Source organism: Cervus canadensis, chromosome X, assembly GCF_019320065.1.
Source record: "Cervus canadensis isolate Bull #8, Minnesota chromosome X, ASM1932006v1, whole genome shotgun sequence".
Classification (NCBI taxonomy): domain Eukaryota; kingdom Metazoa; phylum Chordata; class Mammalia; order Artiodactyla; family Cervidae; genus Cervus; species Cervus canadensis.
In genome coordinates this window covers 68,858,894-68,878,037 of record NC_057419.1, presented here as the reverse complement: position 1 = coordinate 68,878,037, position 19,144 = coordinate 68,858,894, and the positions used below count along the sequence as shown (strand labels likewise).

General features: G+C 39.6%; 1 protein-coding gene across 10 annotated transcripts in view; it reads right to left on the bottom strand.

Moving 5' to 3' along the window:
* The window catches only part of DMD (dystrophin), a 2,532,480-nt gene that overhangs the window by 213,618 nt on the left and 2,299,718 nt on the right, over positions 1 to 19,144 (bottom strand). For all 10 annotated transcript variants that reach the window (XM_043457704.1, XM_043457699.1, XM_043457698.1 and 7 more), the window contains one exon: positions 5,129 to 5,189. In XM_043457704.1, coding sequence (XP_043313639.1) covers positions 5,129 to 5,189 — 61 coding nt within the window. The remainder of the gene's footprint in view (positions 1 to 5,128; positions 5,190 to 19,144) is intronic.

Sequence of the window (19,144 nt, the reverse complement as noted above, 5' to 3'; positions counted from 1 at the left end):
TGCTTATCTTTCATTCAAGGGCAGACCGAAAACCTAAAAAGGATTAGACTCTCAGAGTGGGAAGATGAAAATGAAAAGGAGGTAGTGAGGGGATGTGAGATTAAAGTTGACTCTGGGTAAATAGAATTGTATTCAGTGAATTTCATAGCACTTAATTGCGGCCGCCCCTTGAGGTTAAGGAATGTAGATTGAAGAGAAACTGAAGTACATCTTTATTTATTTATAGAGAAATCAGTAAGTTTATAGAACTTCTTATTTCTAAGACAGGACTGAAGGGGAGAATGGGAAAAGTTTAAGAAACCACTGGATATACTCAATGCCAATAGATTGCACAGTGCATTGTAAAAAATGGTCATGATACATCCTGATATTTTTTAAATGAAAATTACTAGGTTAATCGACAACACATCTATTGTTTGCATGTGGGTCAGACTTCTGGGCTAGTCGCCCTGTGGGTCTGAACCAGTGTGTGATTTCTCATGCTCTTATTATATCATCTATACAAAAACATGTCGCATGCAAGTTTGGGATTTCTAAATTCTTCTGACAGTCCAGAACACAGAAAAATAATTTTCTAACTCATTAAGAAAGCAAGAGAGAGTCCCAGCTCTTGGCTCCACGTGGTTTACCCATATGGGAGTGTGCAACATAAAAAGGTGAAAGAAATTCTAACAGAATGCAGCAGCTGGTTAAAGGCTATTATATTGAAATTTTCATGAGTTTGACAGTAGGCCAAAAAACTACAAAATGGCAGAGAGTGGAAAAGGCAGTTGTAACAGGTTGAACATTGTTGGTGATTATTTTTTGCAGTGGCAATGAAAGCTGTAATCAAATAACCTGAAAGAGAGGCTGGCAGGAATAGAAGAGCCCCAAAGGGAAGGGAAAATGAAGACTGTAACAATGATGTACACTGTGGACTAATAAACTAGACAAACATGTAGTTCGAAGTTTCAAAATCAAGGTTCTTGGCATCATATGAAAAGCCAGTGTTCGGATGCAGGCATAAACACTAGTTGATTGGCTATCTAGAGCAGAAGATGTTGTTGCAAACTCAAGGATAGGTGACTGACTCAGTAACTAACTGGAACTGTGCTACTGGTATAGAAACTTCTTGTTATGTGGATGATCAGTTTATTTCAGCATTGAAAAGGAACTATTATATAGCATTAAAAAATATCCAGAAAAAACACTTGTTTCTGCAGCTGGATATACGTGGTTAAAAACTCTTGCATGGAAGTCAGGACAAATATGAGGATAAATAGGAGCTGGTTGAAATGATGTCATTACAAATACTATCATTATTGTTATTTGTGGACCAATGAGGTATCTCATGGGAAATAGATGAGGAAACAGTGGAAACAGTGTCATACTTTATTTTTTTTGGGCTCCAAAATCACTGCAGATGGTGATTGCAGACATGAAATTAAAAGATGCTTACTCCTTGGAAGGAAAGTTATGACCAACCTAGACAGCATATTAAAAAGCAGAGACATTACTTTGCCAACAAAGGTCCATCTAGTCAAGGCTATGGTTTTCCCAGTGGTCATGTATGGGATGTGAGAGCTGGACTGTGAAGAAAGCTGAGCACCGAAGAATTGATGCTTTTGAACTGTGGTGTTGGAGAAGACTCTTGAGAGTCCCTTGGACTGCAAGGAGATCCAGCCAGTCCATCCTAAAGGAGATCAGTCCTGGGTGTTCATTGGAAGGACTGATGCTGAAGCTGAAACTCCAAAACTTTGGTCACCTGATGCAAAGAACTGACTCATTGGAAAAGACTCTGATGTTGGGAGGGATTGGGGGCAGGAAGAGAAGGGGACAACAGAGGATGAGATGGCTGGATGGCATCACCAACTCGATGGACATGAGTTTGAGTAAACTCCGTGAGTTGGTGATGGACAGGGATGCCTGGCGTGCTGCGATTCATGGGGTCACAAAGAGTCGGACACGAATGAGCAACTGAACTGAACTGACTGAAGGTATCTCAAACTATGAATGGCATCTGCCAGGGCATTAGGTCCACTGGATCTTGTACAAAGTCATTTGGTATAAGCAGAATATTTTAGAAAGTAGTAATGTGCAATAATAAATCACAAAGGTTATCAATAATCTGTCTATGGACAATGTTCTGAACATGTGTTCTCCCTATATTATGGCTTAACATTTTAAGAGTATATTTGAGAAACTGCACAATCTCTAATTTCAAGGAGATTATAATTGTACAGAGAATTGTCCTCCCAGTTAGGTTGCCCTCTGAGATTCGAAAACTTCCCCCAGACCCGCCAGTGAGAGGGTTTCCTGGTGTTTGGAAACTTCCTCTATTATGACTCCCTTCCCGGGATGGATCTCCATCCCTAATTCTATTGTCTCTCTTTTTATCTTTTATATTTTATCCTACCTCCTTTCGAAGACAATGGGCTGTTTTTCTGGGTGTCTGATGTCCTCTGCTAGCAATCAGAAGTTGTTTTGTGGAGTTTGCTCAGCGTTCAAATGATCTTTCGATGAATTTGTGGGGGAGAAAGTGGTCTCCCCATCCTATTCCTCCGCCATCTTAGTTGTCTTGTACAGAGAATTGATCTCTGTAAAGTTTCAGGTACATCTTTGAGAAATTAGGTAATTCTTCATTCCAAGGGACTGATCACTTCAGAGGCTTTTAACGTCTCCATACTCACCTCTCTGCTCATTTTCCTGTCTGTTGTTATATATTTCTTACCATTAAACTAGGAAGAATAATAGTTCTAAATTAAACACCAAGACCAAAGCTCCTTAGGTACCTGGAGAAACCGGAGTGGACTGAGAGGGCATATGTGAAGCTAATTCACAGTGGAAAAATAGAATTTCTGTGTTATTTTTAAAACTGAGAATTTATATTCTGTTAATAATGAAAATAAAGAATTTTTTTTTAAAAAAAGATTAAACTTCTTAAAAAAGAAGGCTGAGTTCTTAAAGGTTTTGAATTTGGACAAGACCATGGAATCAGTCACATGCTTTGATTCCTAGAGTTACAAAGGAGCTTAGATGTCATCTAGTCCAACTCTTCATTTGAGAAATGAGAAACCAAGCTTTGTGCAGGTGAAATGACTTGCCCTAGGCCATACAATCAACTAATCACAGAGTCAGGACCAGAAGTCATGTTTTCTTATTCCCAGATCTGTGCCCCTCCCAAAATCGGAACCATAATCTTCAAGTTGGTGAAGGAGCTCTGGACAAACAGGAAGAAAAACAGAGAGTGGCTGTCCTCTGATCCTACTGAGGAGCAGTAAGAGTCTAAGATACAGGGAGGAATTATAGCTTTTCTGGAATTCGTTTTCTTTTCATTTTTCTGGACCGAATTCATTTCCATTGCTTCACAGCACTATGCTGGGATCTTTCAAAGGAGATGTAATATCAGGGAGAAGATACCTATTTAGGGAAAGGACAGTGGGATGAGGGGGGTACTCTAGGAATCCCATGAGATACTTAATGAACCCCAAACAGGTAACAATTTGGAGAATGACGGCTTAAAGATGTCTCAGACTCTCAGGTGATCCTAACATCTGGGCCACAAGAGGAGTTTTTATTTTAGCTCATAAAGGAATTGGATAAAGTGAGAGTTTTAGAAATGGGGGGATCGGGATGGGGAATAAGTGTAAATCTATGGCTGATTCATATCAATGTATGACAAGACCCACTGAAATGTTGTGAAGTAATTAGCCTCCAACTAATAAAAAAATTAAAAAAAAAATAAATAAAAAGGAGCAGGTCTTAGTCAGAAATGGAAATTTGTGATGATGAAGACACTGATGTAGAAGAAGACTGGGAAGAATTTGAATAAAATGGCTCCACAAAATATACAGTGCATGTAAAGCAATAGAGTTCATGTCTAAAACTCAGTACATTATTTAAGAGAATGGATGATTTTAAATAGGTATTAGACCATGTACTTTAGAGTGACTAAATAATTATACACAACAAAAATAATAAAATCAAATTTGAAACTGGAAAATTAAAAAGTAGGATCAAAACACACTGAAGTAGAATTTTTAAAGTGAGAGAAACCCTGTCTGGAAAAATTTAGTAAGACCACCTTTCCTAAAGGATATAGCTCTCCTTGAGGAGCCAAAAACATCCCTTCAATCCCATTCTTCTGAGTTAACAAAATTGAGGCATGAAATCCAATTTCTTGAGAACTGTGGTAATGAAGATCTAGGACTGCCCTTATTGCTTGAGAACTGAATTATGAAGGATTGATGGGCAGTGGAAGAGTAAAAACAGACTCGATAAAAGATGGCAGGCTGAAAAGATGGAAAAACATTTCATAATTTTAGTCAGACTGATAGTGGAAGCAAGTTCAAAGACTTAAGTTGGTATTGCAGACTATTTCATGAATCTGATTTATTTAAATTGTTGTTGAGGTAGCTGACTGAAACTTAAATTTAAGCTGGACTCAATTACACAATTGATGAATAACTGTTAAGGTACCATAATAACTCAATACTCTCTCTCCTCTCTCTTTCATGGCAACCCAATGTATCATAATTTGTATTTCATACAGCATCTTGCAGAAGGTGCTTCTAAGAACCTGTATGCCTTTGACTGACATAAATAGCCCCCGAAAACAATATCATTTTTGTTGTTGTTATGTGAAAAATGCCAAGTGCTATGTGTTGAAAATTAACACCTCAGCTCCACAAATCCAGAACTGTGACTGCCTGCCTTTGGGTACATCAAGTATTTATTCACCTAAAACAGTCTGTGGACAGATAGTTGCAGACACCTTCCATCTTTGTCTAAAGAAGAAATGTGGGAAAACCCCTGAATAAATAAAATTGTTCTTGTAAGTATTCACTGCTACTCTCCATCATATTATAGGCAGTTTCTATTCTATTGCGCGAAATCCACACCACCTCCAATCACAAACCATAACATGTATGCTGCATTAACTGGACTTTTCCAAAAGGTACCTCCCTGTGGCATCAGCAAGTTTTCAGTGGTCATTGTAGCATGAGTTACTTATCCAAGCTTCCTTGGGGAAGAAAGAACTAGGTATTGTAGGCCAGGCTAACGTCAAGTTTTAAAAATAAATTCGTCTGTGAATATACATATTAGCCAAAATACATGCCTCTTTAAGAACTTGATGTTTTTGACTTACTTGATATAGTAGGGCACTTTGTTTGGTGAGATGGCTCTCTCCCAGGGACCCTGGACAGAAGCTAAAAAAGGGGGGGAAAGAAAGGCAAAGAGGTCAAGTTCACAGCAAACAAGAAAGACAGCATTAATCTCCAGAATTACAATCTTACACTGATATTGGTCTGTTTGTTCAGTTGCCCATGAAGACAGGACGGATTAACGTGCCGTTCTGAAGTTTCTGTCCTGATATAAGTGAAATTGAACTCATTCAGGCACAAAGATAAATGCAAAGGGAAAAAAACACACACACAAAAACGTTCCACTGCTATACCTATAGAGCAGATAAGAAACTGAATGTGTACAGGTTTTCTCTTATGTGTCTCCATTGGGTGCTGTTCTTATAAAACTTCCTGTTGCTGTTTTGCAGTATCTTTTACTTTGATTGACTGGGTTTTATTAGTTTAGCAGCTGAAACATCGCTCTATGATATATTTATATTCTAAGTTATTGACACCAAAGTACTCCACTTATCACTCTGATATGCTAGTTTTCCTCTTTATTTGGTTTGAACAGAATTCAATTTCATTTACTGATGACATGTTTTAATTGGTGCCTCAAAAATGTCAGATGACCAGCATGATCTGATTAGAAAAGATAACCCCAAGTGAGAGAATGGCACCCGATACTAGAGTGTAATAAAACTTTGGTGATGAGTGATAGATCCTACAGGTGAAATTAAATTTCACATACTGGGAATTCGTTTCATAACAACTTGATTGTATATCACTCAAATAAATCACTTTTAAATTGTTTTAAATGCTTAACTTGTAGTGCTGTTTTTTTTTTCTTTTCCAAAGTTGAACAACCTTTTATGTGCGGTTTAATATGATGGGGTTTTTTGGCTTCTTTAAGAGAAAATGATCATGTTAGGAGATATTATACCATTTCCTTAATAATAAAATCTTCCTCCTGAACAGAGTTTTAAGAAACTCCAGTTTTGATACATAGAGTTGCATCAAGCATTTAAATATAAGAAGCATTCTTATTAACAACCAGTAATTTTATCTGTATGTCCATTTTTCCCCTGAATTTTCATCCTGCTTCTAAGTTTGAGCACAGCTGATGTTGACCATTACTTCCTCCTATGAAAATCTCCCTTCTAAATTAGTCTCACAGTAAATTCAGTTCACAGTGTATTGAGATGTAAGAAAATGTCAAAGCTAATATATCCTTGACTACACGGCATAATATGAAAGAACAGCTTCTAATAAAACTTTGCCCACTGCCAGACAATTTAAGGGTAATGAAACTATAGATTCTTTGTTTTACATAGAGTGATAGAGGGCTCAAATCACCCAACCTTCAACCAGACATGCTGCTTTGTACCTTGGCGATATGTCATTTAACAGATATAAGACGTGAATCTGTATTTAGCTGCTAATTATGCCTTTTCATTTTGGTGGGCAGATTTTTAATATGGAGGAAAAAGACATTTATCTGTTGTTTGGAAGTAGTCCCTGCCTTCAAACTCTCCCTTTCTTTTTCTGTTGTTCTCTCCTTCACCTTTGTCATTATCTGCTCAACTCTCCTCTTGTCCATTATTCTTCTCTAGGACACAATTTTCTTGACCAGATTAGTACAGAGAGTAATAAGACCCGATCTGAGGACTTAGGCTGAACTCCCTGAGCTGACTGGGCAGTCTGCTGTTATGGGAACTTAAAAACCCAAGCCTTCTCTAGCATGAAACATGGTGGAGAACCAGAGATCATGGCTCCTGGTTGCTCGGGGTGCCTACTTCTTAAAACCATAGCATAAAATCAGAAGGTGGAAGAGAACTCCAGGGAGCACTTGGTCCAGTTTGCGTTGGCTGTATTGCCAAGGCTATGGATGGCTAAGCAGAGAAGGAATGGTTCTTCTTTCCATAAAGATTGCTATGGGCTGAGCTGCACCATTTGTCTGATCATCCTTCTCCAGTTCCCTATTATTCTGCTGTTCAGTCGCTCAGTCGTGTCCAACTCTTTGAGACCCCATAACTGTAGCATGTCAGGCTTCCCTGTCCTTCACCAACTCCTAGAGCTTGGTCAAACTCATGTTCATCGAGTTGGTGATGCCATCCAACCATCTCATCCAGAAAGTCTGATCTGGAGGCTGCCGAGAATGTCCTCTGATAGCAGAAGAGTCTGTTCTACTGGCTGCTGGGTGGGGTGCTGGCTGGGTAGGGGTGCTCTGCCTGAATGGAACAACCTTCAAGTAGAAAATCTAGCAGGAAACAGAGGAAAAGTGGAATGCCTGCTGAGCGAATGGCCAGACCCACACCAGGCATCTATAGTGGACTTTGTACAGTTAAACATTAAAAGGAAAAAAAAAATCCCCAGAAAATGCCAGAGTAGTAGTTAAGAATATGCTTGAACTAAAAAGCTAAATGGATATAATTTTAAAAACAAGTTCTACAAAAAGGTAAGTTCCAGATCAATATGAAATTTTAAGCTCTTGTAATTGGAGTTTTTATTAATTTTTATAGACAGTATAGAAATTGTATATGAAAATGGTGAATTTTTTTACCTTCTAAAATAAAAGCTCATTGCCTTTCTGTGTAGCTATTAAACAGATATGATGGTGAGATTCAGCGAAACTTTTGTGCTGAAAGATGTTTTTCCCTCTTTGACTCACAATTCATAAATGCACCTAAGCAACTGCTTTGCAGTCATCATTTGAAAGTCGGAAATTTTATACCAAAAAATGTCCTTGATGCAATAAAAAAGAAAAATAACAGCCTTCCTCCATCTTGCCCCTGCCCTCTATCCCTACCACACACACACACAGCAACTACTTGCTTTAGAAATAACACACAATCGGACATCGGTTCTATGCGATTGGAATCATTACTCCTCAGGAGACTGCTAAAAGGTTGTTGAGCAAAAGCTTGGGGCTGCCGGATTCTGGTCTTGCATATATTCCAAAGTTTGTCAAATATATGGTAACTCTTGTAAGTGTGTTTCATAATTATCATTTCACTTCTTGCAGGAATGCCAATGCCAGCAACAGCTGTTTCTTATCTCAGGGTACCAGTGGAAGCTTGTCATCCCTCACAAAGCTAGCCTACACGATAGGCAGACACATCTCTTATGCCTAACGTGTCCATTTTTACTAGCCCATCACATGCAGATTTACTGGCAAATAGTTTTTAATGACACTCTGCTGTCCTTTGGTATTTTCTTATACAGATGTTTCTATAACTGCTACATGTAATTCTGATGCAGCTTTGTGATTCAGATTCTCAAGGGTAAAAACCATCCATTATCATACGGCAGCAGCACCGTGGAGTATTGTCTACTGAATTTAAATAGCAAACTACACATGAGTTTATTCATTCCAAAACCAACCTCTGCATTTCCCCTTGGTTACAGAAGCAGTATGATATCAACAGCAAGAAAGGGTAACAGTTCTACTTTCAAATCTCTGTCCTCCCTCGAGGCGACAGGATTCAATATCATGCCCGAGGTGTTTTTGTAAATCACCTACACAGAGCCCACTGTTTCAGGGAAGTTCTCATTTCTACCATTTTCTAATGCATGATGAACAGAATGGGCCAAGGGAAAGCACCCTGGTGTTAAGCCATGTTTTAATCAACACAGGGACCCAACCAGAAAATTAGAAAGAAAGCTAGTATTATTTAACCTGTGCCAAAAGTGCACTCGCTGGAATTCAGACCCTCCTATGTTCAGTAATCTTTCTACCTTTCTTATATTTGGTGGTTTTGGAGTTTAACAACATAACCTGGGTCAAAAGAAAGTGGGGACAGTTTATAAAAATAAATAAAACCCACCAATTCACTGGGGACAAAAGAGAAACCTCACCTGTGGGGGTTATGAAAAAGGCATTGGGGAAGATAGGCCAGCTCAGAAGCATGTGGATTCCAAGAATGGTTTTTATGGACTCAGTCTATCAAGATTGACACTAGAGCAATATTTCTCAACCTTTCCCCACTCTCTTCCCCAATTCCGGGTATCTTTTCTTTCTTTTTAAGAAGATCAACACAGAAAACATCTTTATTTCTCTTTATTGAACTTCCATGTACTAAAATCTATTTTTTCAGTCTATTTTTTGCTCCTAATCACCCTATGCCACAGATACACTATATCTGTATCAGTTTCTGCATTTTTGTATGTATCTGTGCTTCACATATAAAGAGAATGAGTTTTACATCTCCCCAAAACCAATTTTTGCCCTCTTGGGGGCAATATCACTTTGTTGAAAATTCTTGATCTAGAGGAAGTGATGGGAGGGGTTGGGGGAGAAAGGAAAACCCCTCTCTGTGCCTGAAAAGACTTCAAATAGCTCATTTGATATAGTCAGAGTGACTTGTGAGGTGGGTATTATTATTTTTATTTTGCAGATGATCAAACAGCTAAGATCACATGGGAAGATATGTCTAAGGTCATAAATCAGTAAGTATTAGATGGTAATTTTGGTTTATTACTCAGAGTTAAAGTCAGATGATTCAGGAAGTAGAGAAAACATGGCTATCACATGTCTACTCTGTACCACGCATTGTATGTTTCTTAATGTGATCCTTCCAAATGCCCACCATGGTCACACTATTCCATTGTCACAAATAAAGCAACCCAAGCTCAGAAACGGTCAGTAAACTAACTCAGCTAGGAAAGGGTCACACAGCTAGTAACAAGTGTACCCCGGATTGCCACCAGGTCTCTTTTTTGGTAACAGCATCTGTAACTGTTGGGTGCAGCAGTGTTCCCAAGGTCCTGAGAATGTTAGCTGAGGGTATTCAGGTGAGGCTCCTGGGAAAGTTCTTTCAAAGACTGACTGAACTGAAAGGCAGCTTTGCCCTTTTCCCATCTGCCTTCTTCCTGCCTTGGATGTGATGATGTTCAGAGCTATAGTCACCAGGAGAACAGAAGCTGTCTTGTTTGCAGCTCCCCAGAAACAGACAGGCACAAGGGTCTGAGTGCAAGGAGTTAGAGGCCTGATGGAGGGAGGCACTGGGAAAAGAGCCGGAAGTGAGTCAGGAAAGGGAAGCAAGCCGATCAAGGATGCTTTGCTGCTTTGGGCAGCTGGGGCTCAGTGCAGCTGGGGCTTCAGTGTAGGACACACTTCAGAGTTGGCCCCTGCACACCCGAAGGGCAAGGGAATGGTGAATTTATCTACTATTGCTTGAGGGCTATTCCTGGAGCGTGGAAGTCTTGAACTCCCTGGCACTTCCGGTACGCCCCCTGTGCTGATGAGCAGGTGCTGGTGGCCAGAGACGCCCTTAAAGGCAGAGTCACAGGTATGTGTAGTTGCAAGTCGAGTTTTGGTGAGCCTGGCTATGGTGAATGCCAGAGGTGATATGAGTAGGACCCTCACCACTTAGGTTACAGGAATTATGCACAAAGAATGGCTGAGAAAAAGGGGGGAGGCTCAAGAGGATGAGGATATACGCATACAGATAGCTGACTCACTGTGTTGTATAGCAGAAACTAACACATTAGAAAGCAATTATACTCCAATAAAAAACAAATAAAAATTTAAAAATATATGAGAAATCTGTTTTTTCAACTTTATTTTCTTAAAAGTATTTTATTGTTTGACTTTTTAATTAAAAATTTTAAACTTTTTATTTTATATTGGAGTATTGCCAATTAGCAATGTAGTGTTAGTTTCAGGCAGACAGCAAAGGGACTCAGCCATACATATACATGTAACCATTCTCCCCCAAACTCCCCTCCCATTCAGGCCAGATAATATGGAGCAGAGTTCCCTGTATCATATATAGCAGGTTCTTGTTGGTTATCCGTTTTAAATATAGCAGTGCATACATGTCCATCCCAAACTTCCTAACTATCCCCTCCTCCCATACTCATTCCTGGCAACCGTAAGATTGTTCTCTAAGTCTGTGAGTCTATTTCTGTTTTGTAAGCACGTTCATTTGTATCATAGAGAAATCTAGTTCTTGACCAATATGTAGCTATCATTTCAGTTTATCGCTGAATTTCTATGTGAGAAACTTAGAGACTCCTACTTTGTGTAAGTAACTGTTATTTGAGTTTTCTGTTACATGCAGCCAAACCTGCTTCTAACTAGCCACTAACTACCCAAACCATCTGTGGTTGCTCACATCATTTTAAACGACTGAACAGTATTCCATTAGTAGAAGTACTATACTGTATTTTATAAGTTCTCTCTTTGGGACAATTTAGATTGTTTCTAGTTTTTCACTGGTATAAGTAAGGCTACAATGAACATCTCTGTAGATAAATCTTTGCACACATATTTGTTAATTTTCTTAAGTTAAATTCCTAGAAGTATATTTACTTGATTCAAGGATATGAACATTTTAAAGGCACTGTATATAAATTATGTTCTTGCCAACAGGAGTCTTTCTTTACTGGTCAAGGTGGAAAGAGAAAATCCATGGTCCACAACAGGTCAATGACATTCCATTGGTACAATTCTCAAGGCATGTTAGATATATTGTGTAATACAATGGACTATTTGAAAACATGCCTTTCCCATCTCCTCTTTCCATGATAGATAATAAACTTTTTGAGATCAGAAAGGCATTCAGCACACTGGCTTTCTACCTCTAATCCCAGCTCAGAGTCTAGAAGGGTATCTGGATTGCTAAGGGTGTCCAGAACACAGATTCAGAAGGGCTGGATTTGAGTCCTGACACCATCATCACTGCATTATCTTAAGCAAGTTTTGTTTTCTCCCTGAGCCTTATTTTTCTTATATACAAAATGGGAATAATGATATCTCCCTTAGTGAAATGTTATCAGGATAAAATGAGAAAATCAATATGAAATTGCTTTGCAAAATGTTAATCACCATACAAATCATGTTGCTATCACATAGTTATGGGATGTTGTCTGAATAGTAGTAGTCCTGGAAACTATCTCTTTGTCTCAACTGGGTAGCATTTGTCTTTCACCTTCAGATCCAGTTTTAACTACTATGAATGTGCCTCATATAGTATAAAGTGGGCCAGAGAGAAAAGTCTTTGAACATTATCTAACTGCCTAGGCTTGTGGTAACTTTTTTCTTCATCTTTGTCTGCCTAGACCAATGCCATCTTCCCAACAGAATCTTCATTCTTAGGTAGACCATTTGTCCATTATTCATCAGTGTGAATGCTGAACAGATTAGTTCATATATGACACAATGGGAAATAGCAGGTCATAGACTGTTTTATAATCAGAGGATTTGAATGATGAAAAGACAAGAAGATTGTTCTAGAGGTACTATATACACAAGAGGTTATACAGATTAGAGGTAGGAGGGTGGAGTTTGAGAGGTAGTTCGTAAGTGACTTTGGTGTCCAGTGAAAGCAAGAAGTCACAGATGACTCTATACTTCTAAGATGTAGTTAGTAGGCAATTAGGAGTTTCACTGACAGGAAAAATAAACTGGAAGGTGAATTTCAGATAAATTATGTGTTTAGATTAAAATACTTGGAAGATGGGTCTTATCACTGAAACTCAAGTGAAAGATCAAGACTGTAAGTACTATATAGTAGACGAAGCTATAAAAATGGCTGAACTCTTTTTTTAAAAAAATATATTTATTTATATTTATTTGGCTCTGCTAGGTCTTTGTTGTGGCATGTGGGATCTAGTTCCCTGACCAGGGATGGAACCCAGGGCCCCTGCATTGGGAGTTCAGAGTCTTAACCACTGGACCACTGGAAAAGACTCATGGCTGGACTCTTTTTAAGGAGAGAAGGCTCTCAAAGGAATTGTACCCTGTGGAATGCACCAAAATGGTAGTGGCAATGGAAAAGCTGCCAAAAAGGATAATGTAGAAACTAGAATGAAGTAGGGTGAAACACAAGAAGGATAGCCAGATGGTGAAGTATGAGCTACAGTCGATTCCAATGGACTAAGGGTATAAAAGAGAAATATGTATGGCTCACAAGATCACTGTTGATCTCGACAGAGCAATTTTATAGGAGTGCTGAAGACTAAATCAGATCAGACAAGTTGATGGAGCAGGTAGACAGAGGGGAAGTAGCAGTATTAGGTCCTAACTATGTGTTTGAGAAATGGTGTATGACAGGAGAATAATGTGAATGCAGCGGGGGATCATCTGAGGGTTAGTCACGCCTCTCTTCTGTCCTATAAACCAGCCTGTTTGATTCATTTATTTATGGAATTTGTTTCTGGTCTCCTTTATAATAATTCTCCAGGCCAGAATACTGGAGTGGGTAGCCATTCCCTTCTCTAGGGGATGTTCCCAACCCAGGGATTGGACCCAGGTCTCCTGCATTGCAGGTAGATTCTTTACCAGCTGAGTCACAAGGGAAGCCCTTATAATAATTAATTACATGAAAAATTTATTTCTACTTTTTTCACTTCCTAAGGTCATAATCAAGATTATAATACAGGGTTTCAGTTTTCAGTTTAATGTAGTACATTAATAACATGTAGTTATTAATAGCAAATGTATGCATATGTATAGATCATTTTCCCCCACCACAATTGCTTTCTGTATGATTTCTATTTTCTTTTGATGTGATCCATAGAGCTCCTATAGCCAGAGTAAGTTTTCTGTCATTTAAATGAAAGGTCAAGTTAAATGTAACACTTTCCAAGACATTAAATTAAAATAAGAATAGTATTTTATATATCTATACCATATATCAAAAGTAAAGATTCAATGAAAACTTTAAGATCACTTACTAAACTTTCAAAGATAGGCAGGTTTTCCATAAAGATTTCAACAGCTGAGACAGATGGGCTACATTCCAGAGGGGAAGGTCATGAGAGTGATGAATGAGACCTCTAATGTCTGCCATGGCTGTGAAAATCTTTATGGCTAACTAAAATTCCTTGCGAATAACAACCTGTAAATATTATATGAGCTGTCAGGCAGATAACACTGAGCTCTGAGACCATCGCACATGGTGAACAGAATGCCAGACTGTGGGGTTTGTCAGTAGATTGCCAAGTCATTTAGAAGCTCAGGTTTATATTTGATCTGGGAAGACACGAGTTCATACTAAAGTCTCTGGCAAGGTGACTGAGTTGTGGAGATAGACACTAGATCTAATATCCAGTGCCTCTGGCTGTACAACCCCACAAAGACCAATATTTGGTAACATGACTCGAGAGAAAAGCTCCTTCAAACTGACTTATACCAAGCTCCAGGAATCTCATTGTGATGATTAAGCCAGTAAGAAAGAAATCAAGCCTCATAAGGCTGATATAGGAGGACAGGTGCCTATGTAAGTTGAGCCATGACTGACTCATGGGGTTTCTGATAATTTCAAACACAACTGGCGGACTCTATTACCACAGCTATGGTTTTTCCAGTAGTCATGTACGGATGTGAGAGTTGGACCATTAAGAAGGCTGAGCACCGAAGAATTGATGCTTTCGAATCATGGTGCTAGAGAAGACCCTTAAGAGTCCCTTGGACTGCAAGGAGGTCAAATCGGTCAATACTAAAGGAAATCAACCCTGAATATTCACTGGGAGGATTGAGGCTGAAGCTGAAGCTCCAATACTTTGGCCACCTGATGCGAAGAGCCAACTCATTGGAAAAGACCGTGATGCTGGGAAAGATGGAAGGCAGAAGAAGTGGGTGGCAGAGGATAAGATAGTTAGATAGCATCACTGACTCAATGAACATGAATTGGAGCAAACTCCGGGAGATAATGGAGGATGGAGGAGCCTGGCAGGATGCAGTTCATGGGGTTGCAAGGAGACAGACATGACTTAGCAATTGAAAAGGAGTAACATTAACTACTTTCCTCTGCGTAAAGGCAGCTGAGGTCTTTAGGCCATCTGGGTTAGCCAGGTTACTAACAAGTCAGTGCAATAATGCCAGGTGCCTTCCGTATCTCTCCAGATGTGCTTTTAAAAGACAGCAGGCAGTCAACACCATTTGCTGAATGCTCTCTGTGTGAACGGTATTGCATTAGGCACCAGAGAAATTTCAAAGAAAGTAAAATTTGAAACCTGAGCCAGCGGGGAGCAACTCAGATATTAAAAACCAAATGATTATAAATGAGATGTATATCCATTTAGAAAGCAAGATAAGAGTGAGAAACAGCTAAGAATATGATAGCAATAGCAATAAAAGTGATAAAAGGGAGGGAGAAATTAAATTGTGGCCTCAGTTCTTTATTCCACTAAAAAAGAATTAAATATCTATACTGGAGATAGCCACAGGACTAGCAGAGTGTATTTCCCAGCCCCTTGACCTTGATCATATGAGTCGCTTTGGCCAATGGAGCTTCAGCAGATATGGTAGGAACAGAAGATCGTCTTCTTATGCCCTGATGAGTTACCATGAGCACATGACCAGATGGGCTCTGGTCCTTCAGCCCAGACCTCAAACCCCAACACATTTAGGGACAATCAGAACTGATCTAGCAGTCAACCTATAGTGCAAGAGGGCGAGACAACAAGGGTGAGAGAGCGAGGGCGAGAAGAACATTAAAGAGATTAAAGAATAGAAAAATATTCACAAGCCAAATCACTCCCATTTCTTACTCTACTAGCCACTTCCTCTACTATCATTCAAAACATTAATGGGGATTATCCCCTTTAGTCTCTGCAGTTGAGACTTGGGGGTTGCCCTCACTAGTCCCTGGAGCCCCTTCTCTGAAGCTGAAATTCTATAGGGGTTACTTAAATTATGTTATTAAACTTCTCTTGTCTCAATTTTCTCTTCTGTGACATGGAGACAATAATAATCCTTATTTTGGGAACTTCCCTGGTGGTCCAGTGGTTAAGACTGTGCCTTCCAATGCAGGGGATGTGGGTTTGATCCCTGGTTGGGGAACTAAGATCCCTCAAGACATGGAGCAATGAAGCCTATGCATCGCAACTACTGAGCTTGTGGGCCATAACTAGGGAGAAGCCTGCACCATAACTAGAGAAGGCCACCTGTTGCAATGAAGATCCCACGTTCTTCAAATAAGACCCAACACAGACAACGAAAGAAAGAAATATATGCATATTCAAAAAAATAATCTTTATTTTATAAGGTTGTTGTAAAGATTAAACAGGTTAATCCATGCAAGATGCTTTGCTCAGCCAGTGTTAAGAGCAGAGAGTGCTCATTTTTTTTGTTTGTTTTCCTATCCCTACCCTTATTATCATCATAATTTATATAGTGAGCTATCAAGATATTTATTCCATTAACTGACTCACTGCCAATGTGAGGAATCCCAGGGAAACCAGGCAAATGAGAGATTCTATGGTGCTACAGCTACCCTGACTGTTAACCTCCAAATCATGAGCCTAGCAAACAACTCCACTAAATAATCCTGCTTTCTCCTTTTCCAGCCAGTTTCTGACTCTTCAAAAAATTGTAGGCAATTCTCAGAGTAGTAGAAGTTGAAAGAAGACAAATCTCCCTTCTGGCATTCTGAGGCTGGTGTCAACTACAAAAGTCAACTGGGTTTTATCATTCTCTATTAGTATTGTTTAGGAACTCAAAACAAATATTAATAGCCAAGTATTTTTAGGAAGAAATAAAACATTTCATTTTCATGTTTATTTTCAGTTCTGATTTTTAAATTAAATTTCACATCACTGAACTTACAATCTTTTTTGTTCTACTTCAATTGGTGTGGGTGGTTCATGTTAAAGGAATTACCTGACTTGTCCTAAGACATCAGTTTTGTCATCCTTAATTTTGCCCTAAGACAGCAAGGGTTCTAGTGAGCTTCTATGTTGGGCCCCAGGAATAACTGAGGCTTTGGTTTCAAAACTTTCCCTTCTTCTCCTGACACCTCTAAGAGATGCAGCTGCTCCATATTGCCTGGGCCAAGTCTTTTGAATTAGTCTCTTTCCCTTGATAGCTGGCCTAGGTCAAGTTCCCCATACAAACTTTCACTTTTTACCTTCTGAGACAGAATTCTACTGGGTTTAGCTCACATCATAAATGAGCTCCTTCCATTCCATTCCTCTTCTCATTTTTTCCCAGACATTTCCTGCTCAGATTTTCGCTTTCAAGTCAAATTGCCCCCATGTTGACTAATCCTTCAATTATTCTCTCTCTTGTCTGCCTGCTTCTAGCTCATTAAAACATTAGCGCTTCCTAAAACCTATATTTATATTCATTATACATACATAAGAAATCCCTTTCTGGACAAAAGGGCTATAAGGAGACTACGTGTGAAATTGGAAAGGGGGATATTCATCATATCAGAATGGCTAAGGATAAGGGAGAACCTAATTTGCAAAACTGAATACATCTTGCGACTCTCGCTAAGTGAAACCAAGGGTCAGGTAATCAGAAGCATCCTCTACTAGATTCCTATCAGATGAAATATTCTCTACCTTGGATTTGCACGTAGCCTCAGGGGCCATGCGCATTAATACTAGTCAATATGGAACACCTCATTTTCCTCACTGGAGAATTAATTCCTCCTTCCACTCTACTCCCATGACACCTACTATTTCCCACAACTATAGAAGATCATGATTTTTTAAAATCTCTTTGTATAAGGCTCTTTGTATAGGTCTAACTCAACTGGCTTAGGTCTAACTCAAATGGTTCAGAATTTGAGTGCCCCAAGGCCAGGATTCTGTCTTTCTCATCTTCCTCTTCCAACTGCCTAGTGTTTATGAATAAATACGTGAATGAACGAGCAGATGCTATAGGCACAGGAAGTCGGGTCCTGTTGCTTTTTAGCTTAGAACCCTCCAGGTCTGCCCTTCTTACTAAGAACAGATTCCACTTGCTTTGAACTGTAGGAGACAGGACTCTACTTGGTCTGGCTCTTGGGTGCTCAGTCACCTGCTCTTATTTATCATCTTGCTTCCTCAGTTTCAGTCATACTAGTCTCTTCATTGTTTCTCAAGCCCCCTAAGGATGTTCCCATCCCAGAGCCTTTACATTTCCTATTTCCTCTACTTGGAACCCTCTGCACAAACCCCCGTATCTGCCTGCTGTGCTTCCTCGCTTCTTGATGAAATGTGACCACCCTGACCACCCCATTTAAAGTGTTCCTGTCCCCATCACCTCTGGCCTCTTCAGCCTGCTTTATTCTTCTTTATCCAGCTTATTAAGACATGATTGCCTTCTCCTATTAAAGTTCAAGCTCCATGAGACAGAACTCATCTCCTAATCACTACTGCTTTCCCAGTACCTAGAAAGGGTCTGACCTATAGTGGTCACTGAATGTACATTTGTTGAATGAGAGAATGAATCAGTTCTTAACTGGCTGAAAATATAGGGAAGCTCCTAACTTTTTCAGGACATTAGGTTAAGTTCTTTTCTATCATATTAGAGTGGGAATAATCTTGCAAGTGTGCCGTTATTCATTCAATCAAGGTATCTCCTGCATCTATTTGTCAGGGGTTAGATGTATGAAATTAAAAAAAAAAGAAAAGCATAATGCATGTCCTTTACGCTTGTGGTGCTCAGACTCCAACCTGTTTCCTTTTATGATCTACTTTATTGAGTCTCTTTCATTCTAACTCTTGCCTGTCATTGGCATGTATCCTGCTGAGCTTTAGGTGTGAGGCAAGGGGCTGATGTAATTTTCTGCTGTCCCCAAAGTCCTTCCCCATTGATGGAGCTCATTGAGGTCAGACACCTTAAATAGCCATCATCATCACATGTGCTGGGCAGAATCATCAACCTCGTTATGAAAGCAAGAGTAAATCAAATTACCCAGTGACCAGCATGAGCCTATGATAAGGCTTTTTTTTTTTTCTCAGATGCATCTAAATGTCTGTTACACTGCCCCATCACAGTCTGGGTTCTCCAGGAAGTAGACTCTAAGACCAAGTTCAGAGAGGAGGGTATTTGGGAAGTCATGGTGCCTTTGTGATCAACACATATAGAAGGGAGCAGGCGTGGCAGCAAAGCTTGGACGCAAGCCCAGAGACAGTCTCCCTCAACCCCTCGGGAACTTTTGAGCTAGAATGTTCAAGTTCTTCTGAGTTGGGCCAAAATGGCCATGTCTCTGTACTCCTATATTACTCAGGAGCTGCCTATGGAAGGGGTGTGATCCCGGGCAAGGTAGCTGAGGTGACTCCCAAAGGGACAGACAGCAGAGGGTTGTCTCTTCATT